The sequence below is a fragment of the Malaclemys terrapin genome, chromosome 4 (genome assembly GCF_027887155.1).
Source record: "Malaclemys terrapin pileata isolate rMalTer1 chromosome 4, rMalTer1.hap1, whole genome shotgun sequence".
Classification (NCBI taxonomy): domain Eukaryota; kingdom Metazoa; phylum Chordata; order Testudines; family Emydidae; genus Malaclemys; species Malaclemys terrapin.
This window is the reverse complement of record NC_071508.1, coordinates 66,721,164-66,748,303: the sequence shown is the minus strand read 5'-3', so window position 1 is coordinate 66,748,303 and position 27,140 is coordinate 66,721,164. Positions and strand designations below refer to the sequence as shown.

General features: G+C 38.7%; 1 protein-coding gene across 3 annotated transcripts in view; it reads left to right on the top strand.

Annotated features, from left to right (window-relative positions):
- Nucleotides 1-27,140, top strand: part of LUZP2 (leucine zipper protein 2) — a 353,057-nt gene that overhangs the window by 170,415 nt on the left and 155,502 nt on the right. For all 3 annotated transcript variants that reach the window (XM_054028624.1, XM_054028626.1, XM_054028623.1), the window contains exons 4-5: nucleotides 767-848; nucleotides 12,760-12,822. In XM_054028624.1, coding sequence (XP_053884599.1) covers nucleotides 767-848; nucleotides 12,760-12,822 — 145 coding nt within the window. The remainder of the gene's footprint in view (nucleotides 1-766; nucleotides 849-12,759; nucleotides 12,823-27,140) is intronic.

Sequence of the window (27,140 nt, the reverse complement as noted above, 5' to 3'; positions counted from 1 at the left end):
GCACAACAAAACCCGGTCCCTGGCCCTGCACAACAAAACCCGGTCCTTGGTCCGGACCGGGTTGCAGGGGAGAGCTGCCCTTGTATCAGCACAAAGTGCTCTCGCTCCCGTTTTGCTACGCTGCATGGCAGAAACCGCTCCCAGTTGCAAAAGGGGAGGGCTGCACTTTGTGCTGAGACACTTGCTCAGAATGCAGGGCGGAGCTCCTCTCCAGCTGCTCCGGAGTCCAGCCCGGGACTTTCCTGCAGCCCTTCCAGCCGCTCGCTCTGCTGTGCCGGGGGAGGGGGAAATCCCGGACATTGTGAGTGATTTACAAATTCCCCCCGACGCTATTTTTAGCACAAAAAGGAGGACATGTCCGGGTAAATCCGGACGAATGGTAACCCTAATATAAACAAGCTCTCATAGACAGTAGTATATTTCCTTGTTCAAAGTGCTTCTCTTTCCTTTCTTCACTGTTACTATTCTTTTCACTAGAAATTACACAATTAGCAGATGTTTTACACAGGAGGGTACTTGCTAGATACAAAAGGTAGCTACTTACCATTTTTATATATATTTATATAAAATTTCTTTTTGCATCTGCACTGGAGTTCACTGGACCATTATGGCTTTAACAAAACACATAGACACAGCACTCCTGGTTGTTATGCTGCATAATTAAATTAGTCTGTTTAACTAAAGTAAACAAACAAACAAAAAAAACACCATATTTCCTAATGGAGAGTAGTGGTGAAGTTTGTATTGTTTCTTTTCAATAATCTAGGGAAGAAATGAAATCTCTCCAGGAGGCCTTTCAAAAGCAGCTTAATGAGGCAGCTGAGAAAGCAGAAAAACAGCAGGCTACTGTGAGTGATTCTCTGTCCTTTCTTCTGTATTCCTTTTTGTTTCTTCTGTCTTTCTACTCTCCTCCCTTGTGATTTATTTCATTATCTCAAATATCTTTGCATGACCAAAGTTATAATTATTTATTGATTATGCATAGTGCTTTGATGACCAAGACGACCTTAGTCCTTGCTCTAAGGAGGCTGCATCCAAAAGCCCTTTACTCTCGTGTATATCGAGGGAGGGATAGTTCAGTGGTTTGAGCCTTGGCCTGCTAAACCCAGGGTTGTGAGTTTAATCCTTGAGGGGGCCACTTAGGGATCTGGGGCAAAATCAGTACTTGGTCCTGCTAGTGAAGCAGGAGGCTGGACTCAATGACCTTGCAAGGTCTCTTCCAGTTCTAGGGGATAGGATATCTCCATTAATTTATTTACCACTTTATACTATTATAATTCCATTGACTTAAGTGGAATCATACCAGATTGAAAAGAGTGTCCATAAGAATCTAATCAGGTCCCAAAGGTCCAATCTTGATCTTGTTGAAATCAGTGGGTGATTTGCCCATTGACTTAAAAAGAAATAGGATCTGGGTCTCAGTGTTGTAATCCATGAACTCAGATGAAAGTAATCATTAAACTGTGTAATAATTTTTGGCTAAATCTGCCATTAACCGGGGACAATTGAATCAACCTTTGTGTATTACTGTTATTCTGTTGAGCATAAATGGTCAGATTTTACGACTGCATAGAAAATTACAACCGTTTCTCATTTCTCTTGTATAACTGGTTTGCTGCTAGGACATAAATAAGGAAATGTGCCCTATAAATGTCAGTGCTTAAATAAACAAAACATCTCTGTAAATGATCTGTCTTCAGTTGGTCATCAGTTAACTGAACATTTTAATACTATTTGAAAGCTGTTTTGCCAGATTTCTTGGTTATCGTCTGTTTTCACTCTGGTTGGAAATACTAGTTGATGATTTATTTATTTTATTTATTTTGCCATATTTAATTATTTTTAGGCTTAAAAGACAAGAATGGGGTGAACATAAGAATAGGGTAAATAAAAACAGGAATTAAATAATTTTGCAAAGCTTTGCAAACATTTGGCAAAATGTGATTTTTAGATTAAGGTTGATATTCCTCTTATTTGTCACTGAGCCAGATTGTGAATGCTTGTTTAACAAGATGTGAATTTTATTAACTAGTTTATGAATGATCATATTCCCACTTACATTAATAGGAAAATTTCCATTGGCTTCAGTGGGAGCAAGATCAGATACTGTGGCCCCAATTCAGCAAGGTACCTAAAAGATTGGGTAATTTTATGGAAGTCAGTGGCACTACTCGTGCTTAACGTTAAGTACATGTTTAACTACATTGCTGAAATGCACCCTATATCCAGCTCATAGTATGCTTTTGAAAAAAAGAAATAGTTTTGTCCAAATACATGTATGGAAGCATTCTGCTGTAAAGGAGAAATAAAGTGCATTTTATAATCATAATTTAAAAGAAAACTTCCAAGGGAATATTTATAAGATTCATAGATTCATAGATTATAGGACTGGAAGGGACCTCGAGAGGTCATCGAGTCCAGTCCCCTGCCCGCATGGCAGGACCAAATACTGCCTAGACCATCCCTAATAGACATTTATCTAACCTACTCTTAAATATCTCCAGAGACGGAGATTCCACAACCTCCCTAGGCAATTTGTTCCAGTGTTTAACCACCCTGACAGTTAGGAACTTTTTCCTAATGTCCAATCTAGACCTCCCTTGCTGCAGTTTAAACCCATTGTTTCTGGTTCTATCCTTAGAGGCTAAGGTGAACAAGTTCTCTCCCTCCTCCTTATGACACCCTTTTATATACCTGAAAAGTATATCAGAAAGTATATTTTCTTCACTGCTCTCTGAAAGCTTGGGAGGAGAATCCATTCCTTTACAAAGCATTGTATCCTCTTTGCCATATATTTAGGTATTTATTATTGTTTGAGGGTGTGGGTTTTTTTGTTTTTGTTTTTTTGGCGGGGGGGGGGAGAGAGAGAGAAAGAACAAAACAACAAACAAGATCCCCAACACTTAAGCTTTGCTTTGGGCAGAAAATGAAAAGAATATGCTTAATTTGATTGTATTTTATTATATTTGATTATAGTAAAAAAAATAAGCAGGTCAAAATTAGTCCTGCCAAGCTAGTCATGGTAATGTGTGTCAAGAAAATTAAAACAAATTATCTAGCTAATCTAGCAATAGTTTTTAAATGGGAGTACTGTCCTAAAGTCAATAGCAAAACAGAGCACAGGATTTGTTTATCCCAATTCTCTTCTCCAACCAGTTGAAAACATGGTAAGCCAAATTCTGCTTTCAACTACATTGATGGGCCTCCACTGACCTCGGTGAAGGGTCAATAATGTACGGTAATAAAGATGAGTATTAATGATAGGTAGGGTGACCAGATGTCCCGATTTTATAGGGACAGTCCCGATATGTGAGGCTTTTTCTTACATAGGCTCCTATTATTCCCCCAACCCCATCCCGAATTTTCACACTTGCTATCTGGTCATCCTAGTGGCTGGAGTCAAAACACAAAACAAAACAAACTTTAAATTAGAATCGCCTGACTTCTTGTTTGTTACACTGTCTATGTTTAAGAGCAGTTCAACAGTGGTATAAATTCTTGCATCTCAAATTAGGTCAACAAAGAGGTACCTCTAAAATTTTGAGTTAATTTTACTCTTAATTTTTCCTATTTTTATATAAAGTTGTCTCTTTTGCATTAGCTTTTACCTTCTGTGGGATCTCTTTCATGGTTTATTCAGGGTAGGGTGTAATCCTGGAGTGAGATACAAGGGCCAAAATTCTTAGTTACAATTCAGTGATTCTGCACCATCCCCTACCACCTTTGGAACACAGTGGGATAGATCACCAGTGTAACTGAGAGGAGACTTTGTCCCAGGTTGTTGTCAACTGGTTAGAGGAGGAGATTGTGACACAGAATTCTCAGCTTTGCGAGTGATTGACCTCCCAATGATTTCAAGGGTAGCAAAGTTGAGCTTTTGGTATGTGACCCCGTGCAAGACAATTAACCTCTTAGTGTAGCCTTCAGTAAAATGAATTACTATTTGAAGTATTTTGAGATGATTAGTTGAAAGATGCAATAAAAATGGAAATAATTATTATTACTGTCACTTAATCCTGTCTCCTGAAGTGTTCCACACCTTTCTGAAAGCCAGTTGAATGATATGGACAAAAATCTGTAAGACATTTTCTTAATACTTGAAGAGGGAAGTCTGGTGTGGAGGGTGAGGGTTGCATTTAGTTCTGTTTTACTTAACTGTAAGGCTTTATTCTGGTCAAACATGCATAGGTGTTACTCTATTGAAGTCAGTGGAGTTACTCCTGATTTACACTGGTGTAAATGAGGTAAGAATCATTGTTGAATCAAGCCCATAAAGCCTCAAACTGGAATATTTGCAGAAAATTGCTGGAGGAGGGAAGGTTAGAATGCCTGTTCTATTCTTGGCAACTTGGAATAATATAATCAATCTCCTACTTATTGCCTGTTACTCAATTGGTAAATTAGCATTACATATTTTGAACAAATAGAGAACACCTGCCAGAGGGCAATGATGGGATCTATTAAGTAACTGCAAAATGGTTGTATTTAAGAACCTAAAATAATTAAGTAAATCAAATTATATTAAAAATAATGTGGAAATATTATAGATGGCTTGACCTAAATTGGCAGATCTAAATTAACAGCACCATAGCATCTTGAATACATTACTCAAGAGCTTTGCAGAACTTACTATATTAATTCTTTATCACCCACTGGCCATATTATATAAACTAGGCCTGGGCAAAATTTTATGGACTAGTAGTTTATTCACCGAAAAATGCTATTTTGAGTTAATTGAAACTATTCATGAACTCAACACGAAATCGCCAAATAATTTTGATCGAATGAAAGAAACTGGGCCGGCTCTAGGCACCAGCGCTCCAAGCATGTGCCTGGGGCAGGACTTTCCAAGGGGCAGCACTCCGGCTCCTTTCTCCCCCTCCCCCCACCTTGGAGTACAGAAAGCCAGGAGCCAGCCCTGAGCGGAGGTGAGCTGCGGCAGTGGAGGGCACGGGGAGGGCTGCAGGAAGTAACCCTGGGGGGGCAAAGGAACTGCCCGCTCCCCCCCTCCCTCCTAGGCTTGCCACATGAATCAGCTGTTTTGCGGAGAAGCGGAGCAGCAGTGGTGGCGCTCTCAGGGGAGCAGGCAGAGCGGAGGTGAGCTGCGGCGGTGGGGGGCACGGGAAGGGCTGCAGGAAGTAATCCAGGGAGGGGGGCAGAGGAACCATTTCTCTCCCCCCCAACACTCACCTCTGCCTCCTTCCCCTTCTCCAAAGAAGCTTGCCTGGGAGGGCGGGGTAGGAGGATAAATGTGGCACACCTGGGGGAGGAGGCAGGGCCGGGGATTTGGGGAAGGGGTTGGAATGGGGCGGTGTTGGGGCGGGGCCAGGGGATGTGGGGAAATTTTTTTGCTTGGGGCAGCAAAAAACTTGGAGCCGGCCCTGGAAAGAAATCTAAATGTTTCAGCAAATGCTGTGTTTTAATGGCTTCTGCTGAAGAAGCATTCGTTGTACACAAAATAAACAATATGTGTGTATATATGTAAGGCTGCGAGTCTGTCAGTCACAGAAGTCACAGATTTGGTGACTTTCCATGACCTCCCATGACATCTGCAGCGGCTGATGCTGGCTCAGGGGCTGCCCGAGCCAGACAGTCTCTGGGCCAGTAGCAGCAGTTTGGGTGTGTGGGAGAGAGTTTGGGGCTGGGGCAGGGGGTTGGCGGGTGTGTGGGGGGGTACTTACCTAGGGGTGGGGGCTACCCCTGGCATGGCCCTGCAGCTCCTAGGCGGTGAAGGGGCCGGGGGCTCCCTGCCATGCTCTGCCCATGCCCACAGGCCCCACCCCCACAGCTCCCATTGGCTGCGGTTCCCGGCCAATGAGAGCTGCACAGATGGTGTGTGTGATGGGACCGGGAGCAGCATGCGGATGAGCCCCTGGCCCCTCCACCACCTAGGAGCTGCAGGGACATGGAGCTGGGTAGGGAGCCCCTCCAAGCCCTGCCAATCCTCCCCCCCCAACACCAGTGGGGGTCCCAGGCCACCTCCCCCAGCACCTGCAGTGCCCCCTGCTGCCCCACTCAGAGCATCCGCAGCCCCCCGCTCAAGTTTTAGTTGGGATATATAGCAAAAGTCATGGACAAGTCACGGCCCATGAATTTTTGTTTACTGCCTGTGACCTGTCCATGATTTTACTAAAAATAACTGTGACGAAAACGTAGCCTTATATATATGTGTGTCCAATAAAATGTAGCTGTATATGCTACCTTAGAATTATAGACCCATAAGGTTAGAAGAGATTGCAAGGGTCATCTAGTCTTAACCCCCTGACAAGATGCAGCAGCTTTTGGGTCTAAACCATTCAAGACAGATGTCTGTCCAGCCTCTTTTTGAAAACATCTAGTGAAGGAGCTTCCGTGACTTCCCTAGGTAGTTTGTCCATTCCCCTGCTGTTAGAAAGTATTTCCTGAGATTTAATCTAAAACTGCTATGATGTAGTTTGTCAGGGAAGTACCTTTTATGAAGCATGCGGTGTATGACATTTAAAAACAAATAAATCTAAACTGAAATGGGAAAAATGAGGGGAAAAAATGAGAGAGGAGGGAAAAAAGAAAAAGGAAGAAATACGGCTTTTTAAAAAAAAAAATCCATTATATTTCTCTCATCCTAGAACTTTGTTTAAAGCATCTGAAACAGCTTTCAATTGATTATCTCTTTAGTTCAGTTTTTAGATTATAGAATAATTTATAAATTGTTATTGGAAAGAAAACAGAGCTTAGATTTGTATCCCATTTTTTCAGACCCACAATATTTGAAATAGTTCTCTGTGTGTGTGCAATAAAATATTTCACTTTCCTTTAATATTATACAGTATAAAGTATATTACTTTGTGAACTAAATTGTTTGTGAACTGAAAAATATAGGTACTACATATACTAGAAATTTAAAAAAATGACTGAAATCTTTCAGTTATTAGTTTTAATACTGACATTAAGATGCATCTAACTGGCTTTTTAAAGTAGTGAGTAAGAATAGGCTAACAAAGACCTACTACCAATGATATTCACACACACAACTTTAGGTACATAAATAGTCCTATTCAACTATTTAAACACATTCCTCTTTCTTCCATCCTCTTTGTAGGTCCGTTACTTCAGCTGCTGTCTCAACTACTGTCTTCTTCCAATTTGATCCATTCTCCTTGAGACTTAATTCCTTGTGGTTTTGTAAAACACTGGAATGGTTGCTAAATTCCATCTGGAATCTGATCTGCATTTCTTTTTCCTTGAACTTCTCTATTCCTGTGTGACGGGGTGCTCTACTCAGCGCTGGACGGTGCTGCCTCATGGCGGTTATGGGGATTAGCTCTGACAGGCTGATGCACCTTCCTTTAGTTGCACTCCATCTCTCTCTCTCACTCCACAGCCCCTCTCTCGGTCCAGGAGCTTCTGCTTTTTCTTTGTGACTCAGCCTTCCGGCCAGGTCACTCAGTGTGTTTTCCCCCTTCTGGGGTATCAAAGTCTCTTCTCATCAGCAGTCTTAGGCAGTCTTCCTATTCACTGCATCTATGGTGCCAGTGGCTGGTAGGGGAAGCCAGGCACACCCTCTACTCCGTGATGCAACTCAGGGACCCTCTATTTAGCAGCGAAGGTCCCTGAGCCTTTCCTATCTTTCTATCTTTCTGGCTTCTCCCCCCACCCCCAGGTTTTCCAGCTCAAACTTCCTCCTCCCAGGGACTAATTGTATGATACCTATCTCTATAGCTCCAAACACACCTCCGTTCTCCCAAGGACTAACTGCAGACTACTTCCCCTGCAGCTCCCACCTGCTCTCAGCTCCTGGGCTTTATACAGGCCCTTCCTGTTCCTATCCAGCTGAGCCACATCTAATTAATCCCTGCTCCCTGGCTCCTCTTCCGGCCCAGAAGAGTTAATTGGCCCAGCTAACCACCTTAATCCCAGCAGGGCTTGTGTGGGGTGGATTCCCCATCACGTACTGTAACACTTTTAATCTGTCTTTGTGATCTTTTTGAGTTTAAGTTGTAACGTGACCACTAAAATATAGTAACCAACATCTGCTCTTCTTCTGACTTTGACATCCCTTAAAGAAGATGCCATCTTATAGATATACACACATGGTCTATCTGGTTGACAGATGTATTATCTGGTGAGCTCCATGTGAGCTTGTGAATCCTCTTGTCTTGGAAGAGTCGATTTCTAGAATGCTTATGCCACAGAGATTCAGGGTCCATTCGCCATTATTAGTTTGGATATCTTTTGCTGTTTGCTCAGGACTCTTTGCCAGCCAGTAGAGTTGTTGCTGATTTGTGCATTGAAGTCACCTATCATCAGCCTGATGTCATGGTTAGGCACATCATCCAATACTTGTTGCCACTGCTCATAGAATGTATACTTTTCACTGTTGTCCGCTGTATTTGTTGGTGCATGTACTTACATTATTCTACACTTGGCATGTCTTGTGTGGAGCTTTCCTGTTGTTGTTTTGTTGTTCACTGGCTTCCAAGGCATCAGGGTCTTCACTATGGTGTCATCCAGCATAATTACTACACCTCTTTCATGTGTTCCTCCTCCTGAGTATAAGATTGTACCACCATCAGACAGCATCTTGCCACTCCCTGCCCATAACGTCTCAATGACGCAAGTATGTTCAGAAGGTATTTTTTCATTTCTCATGTAACCTGTGCCAGCTTTCCATGCTATACAGAATATGTACATTCCACGTTGCTACTCTTGTTATGGATTTAGTCATCATGATTAGATGTCCTGAGATCTGATCTTCCTTTTGACTTTCACTGAGATCTGTCGTACTTGGGTTTTGAGCTCCATCTGCACCTACCATCTTCAGGTTTTGTTTAACTGAACTACTTCTGATGCAATAAGCTTTTACCTGAGTGGGTCACAAACCCAGCTGCAGAACCCTTCTCTTTTTTCCAGGCTTGGACCTGGCAGTGTTGCTAACAACCGCAGAGTAATTTTATTAGCAGTAAATATAAATAAAATAGTAATGCTAAAATATGAGAAATAGTAGTAATAAAGAATGCAAGATTTCCTCCAGCGATCTTTAATCATGAATAAGAATCTAACAATGAAAACCTCAGATCTATCCTGCCTTTTGCTAGAAATATATAGACTGTTCACTTCATTTAAATAACAGGCATTTCAGTCAGAGCAGAGCCATAATAAATGACCATCTTTTGTTGAAAACAGCCTTAACAAAAACCTCTTAAAGCCATTATGACAAAAATAGAAAAGTTTATCTGCGTGAAATATCTTTTCTTTAAGGATTCAATCCAGAATCCTGCAGAAAATTCCAAGAGCCACCAAGTTTCCTCAGCTCCTATTAATATTAATGGCAGTTAAGTGTGCTTAGCACTTTATGGGATTCAGCCTCCAATGAAGCAAGTTTTCTCTATTTTCTTCAAAAGACATGGCAGATCTAACTTTTTGGCAGTCTGTGGGGTTTAATACCAACAGAATGTAGCTTACTCCAGGGGCCAAATCCTGGTCCTGTCAAAGCCAAAAGTTTTTATGTTGAATTCACTGGGACCAGGATTTGGGCCCAAGTGAATAAAATTTCCCAGTTTAAAACTTTGATTTTTCTTTTCCAAATATATATTCTTGTACTGAGAATCTGCCTGCTTTGTTTTCAACTCTACCCAAACTAAACCATTAGCATAATACAACCCTCAGAGCAGGATCATAACAGATATACCATTGACTATGGCAGGACTCCCAGTTGTAGCCATAGCAATGGACAATATCAGTGCACATGCTGTACTTCAGTGCATTGTTAATTGTTCATGGCTTAACCTGTCTTAAGTGAGACATAAGTAGTGACTAAGCATCCAGCTTGCAAGCTTTGACTGTGCAATAACAATTACATGTTGGTGTTCTTCTGTCCTTCATCTATGGTAAATATTCATATAAAATAAATGTCTGATTCTTAGAATTAGATCATTGCCATCTGTTAGAACATTTTGCATTTCAGGAGGGAGGTTAATTTGGAAATTTCAAGGTCAAAAACTGCTGAGAGTAAAGGCCAGTGGATGAAAGCTGTTGTCTTTAACAAATGTAATAAGCTCTGAAACACTTGTCTCCTGGAGACACAGAAGCACAGTCCTTGTTTAACATTGAAAAGTTCACTGGCTTCGAGCTGTAATATATTTTCAATATTTATTTTTAATTGCAGCTAGATATCAGTTAAAGGCAAAAAGCATTTGATAACCATGGATGCCAAACTGGGTGAAAAGACTGAATAATGGGATGCAGAAAACTCCTGAGTGGCTTCTCAGCCTTTAATTTAAACAAAAAGATATACCAGAACTTGAATGGCCATTCATGCATATGATAATAATAGGTGTATTCGGGTGGAGGAGGCAGAAAGCAGAGTTTCTACACCCACCTAAGTAATGATTCATGCACTATTATTATATGCCCCCTAGCAGCATTTTTCAACTCAAGGTTCTCAAACCGCATGCAGTCCTTTATAGCCTTGCATGATGTTCTTTCCTTGGATTTGAATAAAAGCATCATGCAACATCCTGACACTGAGACAATTGCCTTAGGGCACCAAAATATAGAGGCATACACAGACACACTCAAATGGACAGATGGGGTTATCTCTATATTAGCTCTAGTAGCCAAGTAATATAAATCTAAGTCTTTTATGTGGCTTACTGCAGCTCTGTTTTATGACTAATTGGCTCTTCAGCTGCTAAAGATTAAGTGGCACAGCCTTAGAATTCCAAGGAATGTAAACAATACATGCATTTTTTCTTAATTCAGATATAGTTTAACTTGAAAAGAAATGGTTTTCTGTGGAAAACGAAAATGTATTTATTTAGGTTAATTGATTTAGTACACATATTCTTAGATGCCCACATCAGTGTGATTTACGTCTCCTGTGCAAAAAGCTTACGTGGCACATACGGCTTTGTGGGACCCTTTAAAATACACTAAATTTCACCCTAGCACAGAATAGCCAGGCTAGTGTCCATGTCCTATAATAGCAGTAGCACATTGAGAACATTTTCTGTACCATCCTATTACCAATCCTGTACCAAGCTCCTATTATTTTAGTTATTTCAGCACCAGAAATGAGCAACTTTGGAGGGAAAATGACAAGGAATCTCTCTTGAGAGTAATGACTGAGAAATAGGACTCATGTCAATGAAGGTCAATTTTTTTGCCTGTCTTAACTATATCCTTTGAACAGATAGAGCAGTGCATCTAAAGAGCCACATTTATCCTATACTCTATTTGTGATTCCTCCATGGTTCTTGGACCTGTTTCACAGTGACTATTTTTAAGTGGTTTAGTAAACCCCAGATGTTTTAGGCCAAATGTCTTGCAGACTAAAATTCTCCATTTGAGCATCTTGATCATCTGTGAGGTTGCTGAAAGTCTTCAACTCCCACTAAAATCAATGGGAGTTGAGAATAATCAGTATTTTCCACAATTTAGGTCTTTATCCACAGGACTTGGACAGCAAAAGTTCCATATAGCCCTGCCAATCATCCCTGACCTGAAGGGACCTCTCCCCCCACTGATAGATTGTTCACTGGCTTCATTGCTGGTATGGTTATCAGTGGTGCCAAGTGTGATGGTGTTTTTTAATTACTGACCTCTCTCCCCACGAAGTGGACTAAAACAATCTACTCAATGTCACACAATCTAAAGAAGAGTTTGTCTTAGGGTAAAGCCACTGAGGCCCGTATTCCAGGGGTGAAAGGATCTGTATCCTAATGTCGTCCTCCTTCTTAAAACAGCAGGTTTTCCCAAAGTGAATTTATAGGAATACTTTCACAAGTGCTCTTATGTGAACTACAAAGTTTCCTCAGCTGTTTTTCTTTGTGTGAATGCTTTTTGTTGTTTGTTTGTTGCAGAGAGAGCTGGTCTACTTTTTTAATCTCTATATTGCTAATTCATTTAGGATTGCCATGACATCCTAATATGAAATGGATATTTTCACATTGTCATGTTTATTTTAACTACATACACCTTTATCCCTCACTGTCCTCTAAAATGTGCCTAGCAATGAAGTGAATGCTGAGTTACCTAGCAATGAAGTGAATGCTGAGTTACCTAGCAATGAAGTGAATGCAGTCTGACTCCTATAAAGAAAAATACAATTTGACTTGTGTAAACCAATGATCCTTCTTGAACTACATGAACTGCAGAAATTGAGTCAAACTTCTTCATGTAAGAATTCCTTGAATTTAGCATAGGCTAGGAACCAGATTCTGACACCTTTAGTCCATGAGTGCACTCATTGGCTCCAAAAGCTTGATGGAGCCACTCATGTAGTAGTAATGCTATTTAGTATAAGTAAGGGTGTTAGAATCTGACAGCTGTTATGTTAACATATAGGAGATTGAAAACTGCTTAGATTTTGTGATTATAAAAACAGCAAATTTTATTGTTCTAAAAATCTTCAATTCTCTGAAAAAATCTGGATGTATCAGATCCATCCAAAAACAAAACTAGGACTCTAAGGATTTTCATGCAGAATGAGTTGCTTTATTAACCTATCTTGTTTAGTGAATCCCTTAGCTACCTGTATTGTCACTTTATTACAGACTATTTAATAGATACGAAACTGTAGTCTACTGAGGCAGGGCACCTCTTTTAGTTAAGTAAGGTGTCTTATTGGTAGGGATAGATATGATTAGTGGCTTAATTTTTGAATAGCCTATCAAAAGTTGTGAAGAAGAAAAGAAAAGCAAGAGAGTGGAAAAGAAATGATTGTGTGGCATTTGTAGTATGCTTCAAAATTTAACATTCAGCATTTTTTTAAACTGGCAGATTAATTTTCTGAAGACTGAAATGGAAAGGAAGAGCAAAATGATCAGAGATCTCCAGAATGAGGTAAGAGGGATATTTGATTGTCAGCAAAGTATTTTTAGAGTGGATTTTAAAGAAGTCTCAATATTTGAACAACATTGAATGCACTTTAGTTTGTTCTGTGAGATTAAACCAAGAAAGGAATAGTGGTCAAATTGTTAGTATATTTATAAAAGAGGCACAGGTTTTCAGGTTTGTTTTACTTTCTGGAATTGTGAAATTTTCCATGTTTGCTCAGATTTATTCTATTCAGACATGATATGAGATCGTACAGGTGCAAACACTCTTTTTATCATAGTATTCTATCTTTATTTTTGAGTACATAACCTTGAAAAACTTAATGGTGGTTTATGTGTAATCCTAAAAATGCTGGCATCAGAATTAAATTAGAGCATTTTGAATATATAAACCTCCTATTTTACTGTTGTGAGTATTTAACATATATCTGATTAAGAGAGATATAGGTTGTGATTAAAAATGGTGGACGCTGCAATGCCTGATTGTTTCACATACTGTATCTGCAACAGAGTTACTATCAGGTATAGATCATTTTATTTCTTGATTCATATAGTATCCAAAAGAAGTGTGGGTCAGGTATAGTGAACTAGCTAAGATTTACACCAAGGTTGCTGTTTCAATGTTCTGTATCATTTATCAGCATTCAGCACCCTTACCTGAGGATATAGAGAAGCACAGTTTGGTAGACCCAGAGATGAGATGAAAGGAGAACATTAAAAAATAAGGCCTTCTATCACTACTATGGATTTCCTGTCTCTTACTAATAAATTCCGTTCCAACTCTTCTTAAATCAAGCAACTGGCACGCAGTATTGTCTGCACATGGAACAATCGTGATAGATATTTAGCTGTGTAGGTTTGGCACACAGATTTTTTTTCAATTGCTTATTTTAACTGACCCTTGAGGTAGCCAAATGACATTTCATAGGGGGATAGAGAAAAAAAACGAAGCTCTCCCACAGTTCGTACATTGAAAGAAATTATAGCTTTAATTCAGAATTGGAACATACAGCAGTGTACTGGAGAGATGAAGTTTTAGTGATGTTGAAAATGCATCCAAAAAATGAAAAAGTGCATTTAGAAAAAACAAATAAATTGAAACAGCAGTGTGAACTGATATCCTTGCTAGCAAGATACAGCATACAGCTATATCCTATTTCAGTTGTTTTTTGTTTTGTGGTGGTGTTGCTTTTTAAGTATTGTACTTTGTTGTGATGGTAATGAAACCAAATTTGTGGGCATTATGCTTACAGACAGTCCCCTCTTACCACCCATCCAAAATAAAAATGTTATTTCCCTTTTGCTCAAAGATATGAGATTTTACTTTCAGTGCTGCATGTGACATAGAATGCAAGAAAATCTACTATTGTCTAATATGCAACATTGCTTGAAAAATCTAGCCAGAAAGAACAGTAAAGTACTTTATAATCCATTGTTTCTAAATAGCTCTGCATATACAACTAGTACAACATATTTATTATTTTTTTCCTTTTTTGGAGGTGTTATTTAAAATTGAGTCAATAAGCACCTTTTTAAAGGTGAGGTATTTATCCTTTTACTGAGGTACAATAGTACTTCATTTTTCAAGCTGCTCCATTGAAATCAATGGAACTATCTAAGATACTTATGGCCTCCATTACCATAGTCTCTGAGCATCTCACAATCTTTAATGTATTTATTACCCAACACCCCTGTGATGTAGGGGACACTTATTATCCCCATTTTTCACATGAGGAACAGAGAAGTTAAGGTCACACAGGAAGTCTGTGGTAGATCAGGGTATGGAAACCAGGTCTTCCAAGTCCTAGGCTTATGCCCTAACCACTGGACAGTCCTTCCTTTCCCTTATAATTTACTTATTATATACCAGTCAACTTAAGTGAAGGTATCTGGCCCTAAGTCAAAAGGTGGAAGTAACTGTCTACAAGTATTTGAAGGGTGTAAATATGAAAAAGGTAGGAAAAACTGTGTAAGGAGCTTCAGTGGGGGTAACTGAAGGGAATTAAGTATCTGTAAATTTAGAAACAGTACAACTTACCATTTCTTCATAGTGAGATCTAATATATAGTGTGAAATATTCTGTCAAGGGAAGAGAAAGCTCCATATTTCCTATAATTTAAAAGTTTGACTGGACAAAGTCCTTTAGAAGATGCAAGGAAAAGATGTTGGTTGGAAATGATTTAGTAGATGATTTAGAACATCCCACCATCTATGATGCTTCTCTGATTTTGCTGTATGAATCATGTCATTTTATTATGTAAATGATACTATGTCAGATATTCATTTAGGGTGAAAATCTGCCTCCCATCCCTCTGTACAGCTGAATGGCCAAAATGCAATTTTCATGGTGCCAGTCAGGGGACTGAGAATTGGAGAGAGGCAATGCAGGGGAATTTCCTATGTCATTAGCATATGGAAGGGGCTTATGGGTGGGCTGGAAGTATGACCAGTGCTCCTCCAAACACTTCATGGACCCACTTGTCATGACAACACATGCATCCTGAATCCAGGTCGGTCCATTTTCTGACCACCTGTGTTGGTGTTTTGAGCAAACTTGTCCCTTAGGAGATTCACTGTTCATACAGAATCTGTAGTAATTAATAAACATTGTTAATGTTTAGTAGCTTTTTCTTCTCTGTAAAGTAGATGCATTTTCTTTTAATTGAAAAGCATATTAATTATTTCTGTAATACAAAATGCCATTTTAAAGACTCCTATTAGTAAAAGTTCTTAGAGACCTTCAGAAAATATATAGAATCTACAGTCTGAAATATTGGTTGATTTTAAACATATTAGGCATGAAATCCTGGCTCCCTTATATTCAGTGGCAAAACCCCCATTCACTTAAATTAAGCCAGGATTTCACCCTAGTTGTTTTGCAAATGAAGAGCGTACATTATATATGGTTCAGTAGGTTTAGTCTAAATTACTATTTTAGTTCCTTATTTAGGGCCTTATTTTACTTCAATACATCCCAGAAGAAGGCAAGAAAAGATGGAGAAAAAGGAGAATGCGTAAATGAAAAAGACAAATAGAATAAAGTGTACCAGTCTATCTTACCTGTTGTAGGCATCAGTTGGTCTATTGCAGCGGTTCTCAAATTTCCATGTACCAGCCTACCATTGCTAGTTTATTCCAATGTTTTGCAAACAATTAAGTCCATTTTAGCAGAGGACTTATGCTTGTGCTTGAGTAGTGTCTTGAATAGCCTATGGTCTTTGGACTGACAGTGGAATGAAATGTTTCAGAACAAATAGGGGCTAAGAGAGGAAAGGAGATGCATATCAGAGAGTCTCTCAAAGCAGCTCACAGAACAAAAAGTATGATAACCATCAGCTCCTTAATTTTCACCTGCTATTTTTCCTTCAGTGTAGCTGAAGTATGAATTTCAAGTTGTAATTTTTCTATTGTTCATGGAATCTTTTATCAAACCTTATCTTAACTTTGAAAAGTAAGAATCTTTGAAGTTGTCTGGAAGAAAAGTTAAAAGTAAATTAGTGACCGCATCTATGGCATATTCTTTGGGATATATTGTCAGCATTGGGCATGGAGATCTAGCCCCGTGCTTTCTGTACCTGCTAACGATTATGTTCTCCAAACCGAAAACTTTACCATTTCTGGTGTGCTTGGCTTTTTTCAATTAAAAACTAAATATTTTCAGTTTCTTGTAAAAGATTCTGTCCCCTCCCCTAAAAGGGATGGTATGTCTGGCTATAATTTTGAGGTTGCAATGATGTACGTTGGAGAAATAGGGTTATAAAAGGTTAAATTGTAGTATTCTCTTTATTTTCCCATTCAGTAACAGAAAGCTCACCACTTTCTGTTCCAAATGCAAAGCAAACTTCTACCTCACTTTTTTGAAAAACAGGTATATTATGCCCACATTTAAAACTTACACAAAAATGACTAAATTATGCACACAGTTTAAAACATACACATAAAAACATAACATATCGTACATAAATTAAAAAATAGGTTCACACTCAAATTTCCCTTTAAGGACCAGAAGCGGGAGAGAATGAGCCACAAGTGGCAGATGCTGGTCATGTTGCTTATTGCCACAGTGGAAGATACTCAGATACCACAATAATGGATATGATATAAGAACGTGAATAGCATAGGATATAGGGATGTATTTTTGTAATGCCAGCTTTATATTTGCCATAATAAGAGACAAACAGGCCAGTGTTAATATTAGTCATCTTGTATATACCTTATTTTATTTTTAAACTGGCAATGCAAGAAGGAGAAATAACCCCATTGTGACTTACCACAGATATTTTTTTCCACATATTAAGTTAGCCTTGATTCTAGATAGTGAAGAGCTACAACCTTCAGTGCACTTTTATATTAGCTTACATTAACGTAATAGGAACATTTGTTACCCACAGGCACCTGTGAGACAATTTCATTTTCCACCTGCACTCCCACAAATCTCTCTGGACTGGGAATAGCGTTTGAATAATTCTCAGGGATTGGAGCAACATTTGTATGCTTGTTCCACAAAAAATGCTTTCTAAGGAGAGTTAAAATGTGAAAATATAGAATGTAGCCATGTGATTGCTCTAGGGCTGTACATGCCATTTTAACTGAACAATACAAAGTATCTAATGATTTCTGGTACATCTGATTTTTAAAGAACTTTCATTAGATTACCTCAGAAATCAATATAATTCAATGGCCTAAAATGCAATTTTTTTTTAAACATCCCTACTGTTTTGAAAAGACATGTCTCAATTTGGATGGTCTCACTTTGGCTGGATTCCTGTTTTAAAGTTTCTTCTCCAAGCTCAAGAGCAGAAGGAGAGCTCAGCAAGTCCATATTTCTTTTTCATAAACAATTATGATATTCTATTGATAATAGAAGATAGACAATGAACACATTACAGGCTTATCCCCAAAACTGAGAAAGATGTATTAGATTTGGGCTAATGTTTCTTTCCTTAACTAGGAAAAGAAGATGTGAGTGGAAATCTAGTTACATGCTCATTGGCTTTGTATGTTCATATGGTAAGAAATGGGACCTGTTTCAAGGACCATGGAACAGAAGCTGATGAAGTTAGGCATGCATCTTAAATATCAGATCAGTGTTTCTCCATCTGCAAGGAAATGGAGGGAAAAGTTATATTCAGATAGCATTCAGACCAGATAGTAGTGTTGTAGCCGCATTGCTCCCAGGAGAGAGAGACAAGGTGAGTGAATATGCTAACCCCTAAGCTATTTGGTATTCAAGGGTGGTACTCTTAATGCATCATTCTACCATATCAAAATTGTCCACTCACACTGGTGTTAGCTCTTTACATCCACTTTACTGTCCCTTTCCACAAATGTAAAGGACTGTACAGGCTTCAAGTCCGTGGAGAATCAGGCCCTAACGGTATTAGCACAAGCAACTTCAAGCCTATACCACAAACATTATACATTGCTTTGTAATACACTTTATTTTAACATAAGAGGACCAGATGATGCTATCAGTATACCTCAAGCAGTAAAGAAACACAATCTACTTAAATGGTTTTCTTGCAATACATTTGAAACCTTGCGTAGCATTCAGGAATGGTGCTTATTGCTAAAATTGCCCTGAAAATCAGCATAGGCAGCTGATGCTTAAACCTTCCTGAATACTGTCCAGAGACAGACTGAAAGACTTGTTATCTTATCTGCTGCAAAACTAAAGATAAAAAAAGAGAATATATCTTTGTTCCATGAAAAAGATTAGTCTTCCAAAAGAATCTTTATGGATATTTTTTCCATTACAGACCAAATTCTAGTCTTCAGTGACACATGTAATCCCACTAAATTGAATGGGGTAACTAAGAACAGAATTTAACCCAACTGGAATCCACTTTCTGTCTTGCCTTTCATTTGCTTTCTTCCACAATATGTTATGGGGGTGGGATAGCTCAGTGGTTTGAACATTGGCTTGCTAAACCCAGGGTTGTGAGTTCAATCGTTGAGGGGGCCACTTAGGGAATCTGGGGCAAAATCAGTACTTGATCCTGCTAGTGAAAGCAGGGGGCTGGACTCGATGACCATTCAGGGTCCCTTCCAGTTCTAGAAGATAGGTATATCTCCATTATTACTGTTATCATTTGTTTAAGAATGCATGTATGAGTTCTGCCTGTTGAAGCTGTATTCGTGAGTTGGGAATGGGTTAACTCAAGCTCAGGTCTTCGCTGCCTTTTGGATTCTGTGTAGGTACAGGTACATATAATCCAAAAGAAGTGATACATATTTAGATTTAATTCTGAACCAGAGAGGAATCAGGCTACCAGTTCAGATAGTTTATATATTCACTTATGTCTTCCTTTGTTTCTCCTGGCTTATGCCGTTCTCTCTCTGAATTCTTGATTGATTTTTGGATACTACTGTACAGTATATTTCAGTTATTGCACTTCCTGATTCTTTATTCACAGAAGCGGATTTAGCTGTTTTGATACTGGAGAGACAATCTCCCAAGTGCTCAGAACAAGTTGGGTCTGGTGGGTGTGGAGTGTTAGTAACTCGGGAATCCTATTTCTTGGGGATTGGAAACTTCAATTCAGTATAACAAACGAAGTTCAACAGACCATGGAATCTTGTCCATATCACGGGGTCCTTAACAATTGCAATCTAAATGGCTACTACATTTTTCTGTTTTGACCTTTAATCTTTTAGATGCTTTGGGATTAAATCTGCCTTTTCTAATGTATCTTGTCTTGTTATGCTTGTCTGATTTCATCTACCAGTCATAGAAAGGCCTCTCTCAATACTCCAAGAGAAATATTTCATTAATATATCTGAAGTTTAAACCAGATGTAGTGTTAATACCTTTCCTAGGTAGATCGTTAGACTTTTATTGCCGGATGGAAGGGCTTGATGTTCAATCCCTCTTTCTATAGTAATTTATTTTGGGGGATTTTGTAACCAAGGGCATTTGTGCTTCTCAATTTAAGGAGGTGTTGGCTCAGCGAAATTAATTTGAAGCCAAGGGAAGTCACAGGAGTTAGTCCTGGAAGATTTAGATCTTATTTTTGTCTCTGACACAGATATCATAGGCAAATAATTTAGTCACACTTTTTTTTAAAAGAATCCACTAGCTTGGAATTACAGTTGTAAGGTTCCAAACCTGTGTCATGAAGGGTTGGATGATCAGAGAGGCTGAGCACCCACTATCCAGCTAAAATCAGTGGAAGCTACCTCAGCTCAACATCTCTGAAAATCAGACCTTATTCTATGTTTCAGGGTTGGCACCCACACACTGAATACTTCAAAGTAGTTCTCACTGCTGAAAATGTTTGCATCTGTGCCTCAGTTGAACCATTTATGAAATAGGAATAATAGGTTAAATGGAATCCTAGTTTAACTCCATTGAAGTCAATAGAGTTATATCAGGGATAAATTTGGATCAGTAATACTGAGCAAGAGGCAGCATGATGCAGTGAATGGGGACTGGAGTGGGAGTTGGGTGACATGGGATCTGTACCTGGATGTGCCACTAACTTGTTGTGTGACCTTTTGTCTGTCATGTTTCAGAGTAGCAGCCGTGTTAGTCTGTATCCGCAAAAAGAAGAACAGGAGTACTTGTGGCACTTTAGAGACTAACAAATTTATTAGAGCATAAGCTTTCGTGGACTACAGCCCACTTCTTCGGATGCATATAGAATGGAACATATATTGAGGAGATATATATACATACATACAGAGAGCATAAACAGGTGGGAGTTGTCTGTTTAAACTATAAGCCCTTCAGAGCAAAGACTGTCTCTTACAATGTGATTTTACAGCAACTAACACAATGGGGCCTAAATCTTGGTTGGGGCCTTTTGGGGTATGTCTACACGGAAACTGGGAACGAGCCTCCTAGCCAGGATAGACAGACTCATGCTAGCTGGGCTCAAGCCAGTGCACTGAAAATAGCAATATAGCCATTGCGGTTTGCACTGGGACTCAGGCTCTCAAATTCACCCTGGCTCCCTAGGCTTGAGAGCCTGAGCTCCAGTCCGAGCTGCAAAATCCATCCTGCTCTTTTTGATGTGCTAACTCAAGGCCAGCTAGAGTGAGTCTGTCTACCCAAGCTGGAAGGCTCACTCCCAGCTGCACTGCAGACATACCCTAGATGCTACAGTAAAATAAATAAATAAATAAATAAATTATGAGTATTGTGAGATTCAATTTTTTAATATTTGCAAAGCCCCTGGGAACATCAGGTGAATGCTGCTTGTCAAGGCAAAGTCTATGTAACACAGTGATTGTAATTCATTAGATTGTAAACTCTTCAGGGACTATGTTTTTCTATGTCCCTGTTCTGTGCTCAGCACAACAGGATCCTGATCCTCACTGGGCAGTACTGCTATACTTCTTCTAATGCTAATAATACCAATTTTTTTATGTATTCTTGGACTCTGCATAAGGATTCTGGGTTGCTCTCTTGAGTCATCATGTTATTGGGTGCTTGAACACTGTATGAATGCCCAGTGCTGAGTCATACTAGCAGATGCCTTTGTTTAGCTTTCACTAGGCGGTATGACAGATTTGCAAATTAGAGATGAAAAATATATAAAAGATATTGTTAATCAAGTTACTATTTAAGTTAATAACTGGATGGGGAGGATCAGAGAACACTTTGGGAGAAAAAATATACTGGCTCTATTAAGTCTTCAGCCATGCCCAAAACCCCATCAGAAATGGAGTGGGAGGAATATGTTGGCAATTTAGTGTCACTGATATGCCCCTGTTCTTCTTGAGAGAGAATAACTTGGTATTGCTAGAAATCATAACTCCCACCACCTAAATAGGTCCCAGAATCAGAATGCAAATAATTCACTTTCCTCCTCCTTTAAAACTAAAGATCAATAAACAAAATATTGTACAACAAGAAGGCATCAGGTTTCTCAAGAGAGAGAACAAAATAACTTATATATGCTCTTAATGGAACTATAGAACTTCATGTTTATTAATAGCCCTCAAATGTTCCAAGTTTGATATAGAAATAAAAGGTTTAAATCTTGGGGAAAGAGTACAATAAAAGGGCATGAATCAGAGAGGAGAAAGAGAATAAAATGCGAAGCAAAGAGAGAGAAGGTGTATGTGGGGGGGGAACTGACACAGGTTTAGTATATTATGTTTTCAAAATAGCGTGAGAAGTGATGGAGGATAAACTCTTTCCAAAAAAGCAAGTGTGTCTCACACACACATAATTAAGACAGAACAACGAGATCAAGACAAACATGTAAAAGATGAAAAATGGATTATTGTAATCTTTGACATTTCTTCCATTAACTCAAGTGATCTTTTTCTAACATAAGCAGAAACAAGGAAAATCTACCTCATTGATATGGGTTGTTTGTTTTAAACCCTAGAACAAATCCTTTGAAATATTTTCATTTTCCATCTGATCATACAGCTGGATGTCTTACTCTTGAGATTCTTACCTACAAGATATCTTTTTCCTCACCATTTATTTTGTATATAAAATTTTCATATACTTCAGGAGGAAGGAGTCTGACAGGGCAGTAGTTAAGGCTGTTTTACTGGAATTGTGTTCAAGCAGTAGTCTAATAACCTCATTGTGTATTAGGATATTTAGGTATGAAAGGGAACTAATAATACCAGTCTTGTGGAGTTTTTGGCAGGCATGTATATTGTGCCCCTCAATGGCCTGTCAAAATCCACTGATATCAATGATTATTTATTGAGCTTTGGATCAGGCCTGATGTTATATAAGTGAATAACTTTGACTAAAATGAAAAATTGTATTATCACAAATCAAACCACACTGTGTCTTATCACTATAGCGTACTGATGATATACTGTATTAGAGTTTCTTGATGGTCATATGTATGAATATTAGACTTCTAAATGATTGCCGTAGATAGTATATTAAGTTGTTTGGATAAGAAAAACGGAACTCTATAGATGGATGATTTGGCCCCTTTTGCTGCCTAAAAATATTGTAGCAACTGATTTTACTTGCCAGGACTGTTTGCAGAGCAGCTAATTTTAAGTAAATATTAAAGAATAATCTGAGAATGCTAATGTTGAACTCCTAAATACATCACTGTGCTGCCCACAGCAAATTCCATAGCTGAGGGTTCTTTACTTAGGCAAGTCTACAGCCATTCACCACTGAAATGGCACTAGAGACAGACAGCAAGAGCTTTTCAGTTGAATGCAACTTTTGTAATTTGTGCAGTGTAGTTGTAGCCGGGTTGGTCCCAGGATATTAGAGAGACAAGGTCAGTGAGGTACTAACTTTTATTGGACCATTTTCTGTTGGTGAAAAAAACAGCCTATGGAGCCATACAGAGCTCTTCTTCAGATCACTGTTGTGATGAGTAAAGGAAATCTCAAAGAAAGCCATTTTCCAGGCCATTCAAATCCTTGTAGATGATGATAATCACCTTAAATTGTCCCAAGATATAAAATGGAATCGAGTGCTGAATGCAGAGCATAAGAATTGTGTTTATTACATCTTATCCTACTTCAGGGGTGGTAAGTGTGCCTTTTGCATTAGCTGAAAAGCTCAGTGAGATCTCCAGGAGTAGCCCTATATAGACCATATGACAATAATCTAACTACGATGAAAAAGGCATCAATAAACTGCTGATGGTTACATAAGACAGAAAAGATTATAGTCTCCATGGCAGCCAAAGATAGTAAAAGACATGATAGACATTAATAGGCCTGGAATTCCAGGAACTCCAGTGTACCGAGTAAGACCCCAAAAAATTCATTCTACAAAGATGAAGTGCAGGGTATTAATATTTGTAAAGTCCTATTAGATATTTGGATGAAAGGTGATTTTTATCATTATTAATAATAATAATAATAAAATGCTAACAGCTTACTTTAAATCAAAGGCACAGTCACTTATCAACTATTGCAGATCCATTGGGATATCATTCCACAACAACTGTTTGGAAATGCTACAACTATGAATGGTGTCAAAGGCAGGATTCTGTGTCAACATGCAGTAATAATTCTTTTTTAAAGGGCGAGGGTGGGGACGAGGGTGGACAAATAGCTATTTTTGTACAGAATTAAAATTCTTGGCTACAACTCTGGGTTAACTTAAATGATGGCTCAACTGGTAAAAGCAGTCACTTTCTATTTAGTATTTTGTTAATGTCCAGTTCATTTCCTCTTGACAAGACTGTAAAAAGCATTCTTAGATAGATACTAAAGTATCTTAGCTAATGAACACTTATCTACCATTTTCAAGAAATTGGTGAGCCAGGAATCATCCTGAAGGCTCTTTGCAAATAGCCTCATTCCCTGTATCCTCGACAGAGAGTCATAAGAATGTTGTACCTAGTACCTTTATATCACATAACATTATCCTTTTATTTTGCATCACCTTAGCCCATAACATGACTGAGTATGACAAAAATGTAGCCTGATACAATATGACATTCTATAGGCATAAAAAAAAATAGAATTTTGGATGACTCCGATGCATGCCATCTGATTGGCAGAGAGAGATCTGTAATGAACACTTAGCTTCCCATACTATTTTCAGGGGCTATAATTTAAGATATATCTGAGAATCTCTAAGTTGATATTTCGGAGACAAAGTTGGTGAGGTAATATCTTTTATTGGACCAACTTCTGTTGGTTAGAGAGACAAGGTTTCAAGCTTACAGAGAACTCTTCTTCAGGTCCTGAAGCTTGTCTTGAAAGCTGGTCTTGCTCATCAACAGAAGTTGATCCAGTAAAAGAAATTACCTCTCCCACTTTGTCTTTCTAATATCCTGGGATGAACACAGCTACAATAATGCTGCATATAAGTTTCTATTTACAAACATCTTCCAGTGCATTCATACAGTTGGTAGAGTTATCAGTATCAGAAAAATATGTTTTTGTTTTGTCTCTTGCAGAACAGGCGAAAACGATACATTTCTTGTAGGCAGATAGTGGTACAGGTGATAAAAAGCAAACTAGAAATGGAAAATACATTTGTCTGTAGCTCTCAGTAATTTGTTTTCCTGAAGTGCTTTTATAAAGAGTACGGTTTTAAAGAAACTACTATGTAAACAGTCTTTTGTTCTATTCATATAGGGCAAGTCTACACTATTGTTGACCTAAGTTACGTCAACATACAGCCACCGCAGTAATTGAATCGGTTTTACGTATCCACGCTTTGCTTTTATGTTGGCAGTGCATGGCCTCACAGGATCGCTTGCACTGTTTTAATTGCCAATGTGGGGCATTTTGGGATGATTTCTGAAAGGCAGCAACAGTCGATGTAAGCAACAAAGTGTCCACTCTGACTCTGTATCGACCTAACTACATCACCTTAAGCACTACGCCTCTCGCAGAGGTAGAGTTAAGTCAGGGTAGTGGGAAAGTTACATCGGTGGGAGCTAGAGTTTAGTGTAATATTATTAATAATAATAAAATGCTAACAGCCTACTAACACCCGGATCGGCGGGTAGTGATCGATCTATCAGGGATCGATTTATCATGTCTAGTGTAGACATGATAAATCGATCCCTGATTGCTCTGCCATTGACTCTGGAACTCCACGACGGCGAGAGCTGGAAGCGGAATCGACGGGGGAGCGGTGGCCATCGATCCTGTGCCGCGAGGACACGAAGTAAGTGATTGATTCTAAGTCTATCTAAGATGCGTCGACTTCAGCTATGCTATTCTCGTAGCTGAAGTTGTGTGTCTTAGATCGATTCTCCAGCCCCCCAGTGTAGACCAGGCCTTAGAGTTAGCAACATAACTCTTACGTATAGACCAGACCATATAAATTGTGGTTATAGCTTTAGTGTCAAGTAAATCATATTAAGACAGCATTCTATCCAATCTCTCTGTGCTTAGCTGTACTAATAAAAGGAACAGTGATGGAACTTTAAAATTCCACCAGATCTACAGGACATTTTATGGCCTAAAGGGTAAATTCAATTGTATTCAATTAAATTATGGTGGAAAAGGCACATTCTTGATGAAGGACAGATGACATTTTAAGAGTCTGGGTCTATATGCTGACAGTGCTCCATATAAGTAAACACTGTAGTTCCTAACCCTTCATAACTTGTGGACAAAATTAACTCCCAGGCTCTGATTTATTCTTCAAAGGTGAAATTCACCCCTGTGCAGAGAGAGGCCTGCACAAGGTCCTAAGTCCCATCTATACCTTGTATGGAGGCCTTCAGGATGATGTGATGTTGACAATTTGTGTTTGAATTGTTATAAAGCTTTAACTTTTTGAATCTCAATGTTTGCTGTCATTAAATAATTGTCTTCCTCTCATGTCCTGCAACTGTGCAAGTTTAAATAGACAAAAATCAGAAAAAAAGTTTTAAAAATAAACATTGATATTGTCAAAATTATTTAAAAGTATGAATTCTGCCATGCCATATTTATAAGAAGTGCTAACTTTTGGACTGCATTGTAAAAAGTAGTAGTAGTCTTGAAATTCATGGAAGAATGAGACTAGTAAAATCCCAGTCTTTTGCAAGGGCACTGGTCTGTTCTACTTAATTCTAAAAGTGCTATATGGCCTTCTTTGTGCTTCCCCAGCTCCCATTGACATCAGCTGTTCTTCCATCAGGCAATGAAGGCCGTATGAAATGAAACTAGATGCCTTAGCTTCTTTGGTCTTTAAACTTGAACAGAGATTTGGTGACTTACAATATTATCAAGCAATACAAATCTTGAGTGTGAGGCTGATTGGAGCCCAGCCACAAAAAACACTAAGCGTGAATGATATTTTAAAATCAATGCAGAACTTTTTGAGATCCAGTGTAAAATCAGTCACATAGGAGAAAGAAATGTGCTGATCTTGCTTGGCCCCGGTCAGAAGACAAGCAGCAAAGTTTTCCACAGTTTGAAGAAGTAGAAATTGCCCAGTGGGAAAACCTCTTAAAAGGGAATTACAATTATATAAGGGGGGAAAATAAGAACATAAATCAATACTCAAAATCTTGAGTAGTTCCTATTGATTATTTCTGTCCTTAGATGAAAAAAAAATTAATGATAAAATTTCCATGACTCATATAATAGACTGAGTGGAGTGCATTATTGTTTATTATTATTTATTCATCACCACAAGCAGAGCTATCAATTGCCAAGGCTTAACATTTAGATCAACAAGAGATAGAACCCTGTCAGAAGGAAGTCTGGGTTATTTGTCTTTGATTTCAGAACTTTCCTTGCTATCTAAGACTGCAACACTCAACAAAGAGTGTTCCAAAGAGACTGTCCAATATTTACTGAAATACTGAAATAGAAAAGTACACCAGCATGTTACCTGAGTATATATTTGTTAAAGGTAAGCACTGGGTGGGGGTGGGGGGGAGGGAGACATTGATTTTATTTATTGATTTAAAAGTTTTC